Genomic DNA, 6,854 nt, shown 5'->3' with positions numbered 1-6,854 from the left:
AGTGACAAAATGTTTCTCCCACTGAAAACGCTACGTCCAGATTAACAGAATCAACGTTTTGGGATTTACTTACCTGGATGATTGAGCATGCATCAAGAGACTTTTATTCAATGTTTTATTCAGTCTTTTATTCACAGTGGAACACCAAATGTTGTCTCATTTTAGAAATTTGATAAATTTTCAAAGAGAATTTTAGCTCGTTTTGATATTGATGGTACCAACACATTTCAGAAGTTAGGACAGGGTAACATCCATTCTTTTAAAAAGCAAATGATTTTGGGGGGTTTTTTTTGTTTGGTTTGTTTGTTTTTAACTACTACTTTATATATCTTCCAGATAAAAATGCTGCTCAATCCCACAATTCCCGAAGAGCTCCCAAAAACATGTGGTCCAAGGCTGAGGTTGCTGCAGTGATGAGGCATTTTAAAGACCACATAAACGAAGGGAAACTGGCCACCAAAAATGAATGCAGTCATTGCAAATTGGTAGAAGATCCGGTGTTGGCAGGAAGAACAGTTCAAAACATAAGAGATTTTGTAAGAAACAGAGGATTAACTGCAAAAGGCAGAAAAAATGAACTAAAATAACTGTTTAGCCAGATGTGGTTTTACATCTTGGTCAGATTGCCGAACTGTTGTTAAAACTGACTTATTGTGCAGCAGGCTGCCTCACTGATGTTCTGTTTAAAGAAAAAGTTCTTGTTAATTACAGAAGTAGTTTGTATTTCATAACTTTTAAATTTAATTTATTTAGTTTTTTTTTTGACAGGTTCTTTAATATATATTTTTTGACAGGTTATATTGAAAATAAAAAAAATATAAATGCATATTTTCTCCCCTTAATATTTACCTTTAAACTATTAAAATTCATTTTAAATGTTTTTAATTTTTCTGTTTTCTATATTTTTATATTTCTGTGGTTAGCGTGGGCATTTTTGTCCATAGATTTCTTTTTTTATTTATGGTTAAAATTAATGTTCAGATCCAAGAACACTAATAAAATAATGTCCCAGTAATCCTGTGTCCTGTCAGATGTGTATTCATGGTAATGATGAGCTATTTAATAATGACATCATTGTCCCTTTAAAGTCCTGATATTGTTTTTTTTGGACCTCATAGAACACATCGTTGTCAAGTGGACAATGTCTCCAGAAAACACAATAGAGTCTGGTTGGTGTGTATCAGTGTATCTAGACTTCTATAGGGAGTGTATTAGGTCTGAAGTGACCCAAATTTTTTTCAGATTTTTTCGAACACTTTAACCTCGCTCCCTTGGCTCTAAGTCCTCTGGAAACGGTAGTCCCCTTAAACCACCGCCGGGCGGATTGACGTAGTATAGTCCCTCCATACCACATAGACCCGTATGTGTGTGTGTGTGTGTGTGTGTGTGTTTTGGGGGTGCGTTTGTGTGACCTCCTGCTCACCAAAAGGGTCATAAAAGCAGGAAGCTTACAACACAAGAAACAGATCTTTCAGATAGGATGTATCTACAATAAAACCTCCCCCAACACAAAGTGGTTAGAGGTGCTCAGGATCAAAGGAATGGCTTTGATAATACTGCTTGAACGAAGACTGTACAAATTTAAGAAACACAATGGCAACATTCAACAATTAGACCTAACAAATCTCATTTGAACATAGGTTTGATTTAGTGGAGTCAGTTGTTCCCATGCATCATTCTGTAAGTGTGAGAATGAACTAAGATTAGAAAATGTCAAAATTTAAAGTGTGATTTATTTTTCTTCATCACAGCATCCTAAACTTTGCTGAACTTTTTGAAATATAAAATGAACTCACTGAGTGTTGACTGTCAAATTTCAAACATCCAAGTAAAGTTAAACTATTAAAGTTTAACTGGGTCAGACTTGTTAATGCATGCTGTAAACACACATACCACACCCTGCATTATGTGATTGGCTCTTGGTCGCTCTGTAAGAATATTTCTTTAGTGCCTCCCTTCACAGATGTGTCTGTATCAGGATGGGTCTAAACAACATGGTGTAAATGCAGTTGCTGGTGAGCCTCATTTCCTGTAGGAGGTGAACAAGAGCAGAGATCTGTTTCCCTTCAGAGCACAGAGGTTGTTTCTGTTCAGAGGAAGTCAAACTGTCTGACAGTCACTGAGAGACGGTGAAACGGCACAGCACATGAATCAAATGGACCAAACAAAATTCTGCTGTTCAGTCTGTTTGGATCTACTGAAGGATCCGGTGGCTATTCCCTGTGGACACAGCTACTGCATGAACTGTATTAAAAGCTTCTGGGATGAAGAGGAAGAGAAGAAAATCTACAGCTGCCCTCAGTGCAGACAGACTTTCACACCGAGGCCTGTCCTGGAGAAAAACACCATGTTAGTAGATTTAGTGGAGGAGCTGAAGAAGACTGGACTCCAAGCTGCTCCTGCTGATCACTGCTATGCTGGACCTGAAGATGTGGCCTGTGATGTCTGCACTGGGAGAAAAATGAAAGCCTTCAAGTCCTGTTTATTCTGTCTGGCATCTTACTGTGAGAAACACCTTCAGCCTCATTATGATGCGGCTCCATTAAAGAAACACAAGCTGGTGGAGCCCTCCAAGAAGCTCCAGGAGAACATCTGCTCTCGTCATGATGAGGTGATGAAGATGTTCTGCCGTACTGATCAGCAGAGTATCTGTTATCTCTGCTCTGTGGATGAACATAAAGGCCACGACACAGTCTCAGCTGCAGCAGAAAGGACTGAGAGGCAGAGAGAGCTGGAGGTGAGTCGACAAAACATCCAGCAGAGAATCCAGGACAGAGAGAAAGATGTGAAGCTGCTTCAACAGGAGGTGGAGGCCATCAATCAGTCTGCTGATCAAACAGTGGAGCACAGTGAGAAGATCTTCACTGAGCTGATCCATCTCATCCAGAAAAGAAGCTCTGATGTGAAGCAGCAGATCAGATCCCAGCAGGAAACTGAAGTGAGTCGAGTCAAAGAGCTTGAGGAGAAGCTGGAGCAGGAGATCACTGAGCTGAAGAGGAAAGATGCTGAGCTGAAGCAGCTCTCACACACAGAGGATCACATCCAGTTTCTACACAACTACCCCTCACTGTCAGCACTCAGTGAGTCTACAGACTCATCCAGCATCAATATCCGTCCTCTGAGCTACTTTGAGGATGTGACAGCAGCTGTGTCAGAGGTCAGAGATAAACTACAGGACATTCTGAGAGAGGAATGGACAAACATCTCACTGACAGTCACTGAAGTGGATGTTTTACTGTCAGATCCACCAGAGCCAAAGACCAGAGCTGAATTCTTAAAATATTCATGTGAAATCATACTGGATCCAAACACAGCACACAAACAGCTGTTATTATCAGAGGGGAACAGAAAAGCAACACGGATGAATCAACAACAGTCTTATTCTGATCATCCAGACAGATTCACTATAATGTGTCAGGTCCTGAGTAGAGAGAGTCTGACTGGACGTTGTTACTGGGAGGTGGAGTGGAGAGGGGCAGGAGTTAGTGTAGCAGTCGCATACAAGAATATCAGCAGAACAGGAGGTAAAGAATCTGGATTTGGACATAATGACAAATCTTGGTCAGTATATTGTGACAACAACAGTTATACATTTTTGCACAACAACATCCAAACTCCTGTCTCAGGTCCTTGTTCCTCCAGAGTAGGAGTGTACCTGGATCACAGAGCAGGTATTTTGTCCTTCTACAGCGTCTCTGAAACCATGACTCTCCTCCACAGAGTCCAGACTACATTCACTCAGCCGCTCTATGCTGGACTTTGGCGAATTGGAGACACTGCTGAGTTGATTAAAGTGAAATAGACTGAAGTCTTTCATATTGTGGGTTTAAATCTGTATTTTAGTTTCATTTTATTTTCTCTCCATCATTTCTGCACAGAGATCAGCTGTCAGTCAAACATTATGGGTGGTACCTCCACATCTTCTAGTTGTTCTCTTGATGTTTCTGAGTTTTTAAAGGAGATCTTTCCTGTGACTGTTTATGGAGGCTATCACTACTCATCATCATTTTGATTTACTAAAATATTTCTCCACATGAAAATGTAAACTTCTCTATCCTCTAAATGTTTCTGGAATATTTGTATTGAAAAATGTCGACATTTCTCTTTATGAGTATGGCAGACCATGTGTGTGTGTTTGTGTTTGTTTTTGTCAAAATCATCAAAGAAATGAGGAAAAACTGTGATTTTAATGAAAGAATTCATATATTGTGTTGATGTTTTATTGTGTGAATAAACTGGAAGGTTTGACTATAAACCAAACTTTGAACAAAGTCTTTTCTTCTGTCTTCATTCCAGGATCTCACTCAAATCTGATGCAGAAAATATGAAACTAATCTGAGAGAATAACTGAAGCAGTTTTCCTCCTGAAGCATCACAAAGTTCAGAGTTCATGTTTAGAGCAGAAGATTCAGCAGTCGCTCTGTGACCTTTCAACTTTCTTCACTAAAACAGCTTCATTGCAGAGAAACAAGTCACATTTTCTTCATGTTCTTAAGTCCTTTAAAATGTTTGTAATGGTCCTTGAATGCAGCATCAGTGTCGCAGGTTTAAAAGGTCACTTTCTGTTGTGTTCAAAGATTTCCTTCAGATATGGTCTTTAATCAGTAAAGCCAGTGATACAGCAGTGTCATTAGCTGTGTTATTGGCACCAGGCTGTGTTTATGTATGTATTTAATTCTGTCTGAGGATGTCTTCAGCATGAAATGATCATTTGGTCAGCTGCTGTGTCTCATCTCTTATCAGACATTGGTTGGAACAGAGTTTTGTTGCTGACCATCTGACAAGAGGGTGAAGAAAAGCTTCAGGCTTCATTTGGACACTACGTTGGACAGAAGTCTCCACAAAAATGACTCAGAAACACAAATATTATTAAGAAAAGTCCAAATTTCAAAAAGGGGTCATACATGATCCTGAGAAATGTCCTTGAACATTTGAACATGAGTCAGAGGGTTGTCAGGTTTCTACACTGCATCGTGGCATCAAGCCTGAGATGTCTGTGTAAACAAGTATGGAGGACACAAATGCACAGACGGAGTCGAGCTGTTTACTGCTGATGAGGAAGGAAAATAGTCTGTTGGATATTAAAGCAGCATTTATTAGAGTAAGAACAGATACTTGTGTCCTTCATTTGATCCCCGTCAATTTACAGAAGACTTAAGGATCCTTTGACCTCTAACATACAGCTGCATGTTTACAATTTTATTATTTATTTATTTCTAGCAAAGCGAGACTTTACTGATTAAAGACATATAATCAGACATATTACTGTTACTTTCTGAAAAGACTCACATAAAGCAGATTTATCACAAGCAAACATCAAGACACATCCTTCATGGCTTAAAGTTGCAGTGGGACTCTTTCGCCATCTGGTGGTTGTAACAGTTATGACAACTGTTCCTGCATATATGTCCCTCCTCAGTGTGAAGAAGACTGGACTCCAAGCTGCTCCTGCTGATCACTGCGTGTTCCTCCTGTGTCTAAAATCTATTTCCATTATGAATCAGGAAACTGTTTGGACCAATCATAAAGGCAATAAAATACGTCACACACTAAGAAATAACAAAAAGGAATTGTGGATTTCAAGGAGATTTTTCCCTCGTTTTTTGAAATCATAAGAATACAAACTAATGCAAGACTGTCATGTTTTCATAAGTTTGTAGAGACACTGTTCTGTTGTATTCTAGGACATCAGTCACTTTTTAAATGCATTATCCTCATCATCATCATCATCATTTGTCTTAATTGACAAAGTGAAACTGATGCATCAAAGTGTAAGCAGCATTTTCCTGTTACAGCTGGTCTAGATGGAACTGATCTGATCTCCTTTATGTACAGGTAGATATCCAGTGGATTTGCTAAGGGTCACAGATGAGGGGCTGTGTGGGGCGTTTAATGGGAAAGGAAATAAAACCATTGTTCCAGACCTGCAGCTAAGATACTCGAGTATCTTCAAATATGAAGCTGAGTATTACTTCCATACTTTCCTCCACTGCTGATGACCTTGTTACCTGCTGCTCCCTGTTAATGATCAGCCTCAGTTCTGATAGTAAACTGTTGGCTCTCGTTCTGTCAGGTTGTTGCTCAGTGACGTCTTGTTTTCATTTTCCTTCTTCTTCAAATGTGTCTTCCTTTAACTCTTTGCTTTTGTTTCTGCTTCAAACACCAAATGATACACGTGCTGCACCTCTGATGGTTTGTCAGAGAGCAGAACAATTTACATTACAGAGAATATTTTACAGTTGAACAGAAACTTTCACTTTTTTCCTCTAAAGTGTGCTCACTGGTTTTTCCAGCTAATTTAAACTGATTTTTCCTATTTTAATACCAAAATAAATAATCATTTATTTTTTGTTCATTTGTCTAAATTCTGGGAAAAGAAAGAAGTTTGTATTTGTTTCAGATACAATGAAATCATATTTTTACATATTGGAAGATGCTGAAAAAATACTACAGGTATAAATGGAAACTACAGTTTATTTCTTTTATTTCCTGTGATAGTGTTTGTACACTCGCTCATGATAACTGTTCATTCAGCTGCTGTTTTTGTCTGCTGGACATCTTTAGCTTTCAGTAAGGATGCATTCATAGATCAGCACATCTTTTTGAACCACATTTCTTATGAGACTCAGAGTTTACATTTTGGAAATGTGGTGAGACCTGGGGTAGAAAGAGACTGAAGCCAGCTTCAACCTCGGCAGTTTTGTGTGTGTGTGAAGCAGAAAGATAAGAACTGTGTGGCCAACTCATCACACACATAATCCTGAATCAGAAAAACAGCATCAAGTGTTGTAATTGTTAAACACAGAAGTGTGATTTATATGTGGTTTTACTGATGGTTAACACAGTCGCACAAA

General features: G+C 38.8%; 1 protein-coding gene across 2 annotated transcripts; it reads left to right on the top strand.

Annotated features, from left to right (window-relative positions):
• Nucleotides 1–1,941: 1,941 nt before the first annotated feature.
• Nucleotides 1,942–4,447, top strand: LOC120436829 (E3 ubiquitin/ISG15 ligase TRIM25-like). 2 transcript variants are annotated; one of them, XM_039607680.1, is made up of 2 exons: nt 1,942–2,938; nt 4,297–4,447. In XM_039607680.1, the coding sequence occupies exons 1-2, from the start codon at nt 2,147–2,149 to the stop codon at nt 4,312–4,314; spliced, it is 810 nt and encodes a 269-aa protein (XP_039463614.1). In that variant the 5' UTR covers nt 1,942–2,146; the 3' UTR covers nt 4,315–4,447. The 2 variants fall into 2 exon arrangements, 1 of the variants encoding a protein (XP_039463614.1); XR_005610619.1 differs by lacking the exon at nt 1,942–2,938 and adding an exon at nt 3,636–3,671.
• The last annotated feature ends 2,407 nt before the right edge of the window (nt 4,448–6,854 follow it).

The sequence above is a fragment of the Oreochromis aureus genome, unplaced genomic scaffold (genome assembly GCF_013358895.1).
Source record: "Oreochromis aureus strain Israel breed Guangdong unplaced genomic scaffold, ZZ_aureus HiC_scaffold_24, whole genome shotgun sequence".
Lineage (NCBI taxonomy): Eukaryota > Metazoa > Chordata > Actinopteri > Cichliformes > Cichlidae > Oreochromis > Oreochromis aureus.
Note: the sequence above shows the minus strand (reverse complement) of the source record. Positions and strands in the feature narration are given on the sequence as shown.

Excerpts from the sequence above, each read along its gene's own strand:
- LOC120436829 (XM_039607680.1), top strand. The coding sequence starts at position 2,147 with ATGAATCAAATGGACCAAACAAAATTCTGCTGTTCAGTCTGTTTGGAT.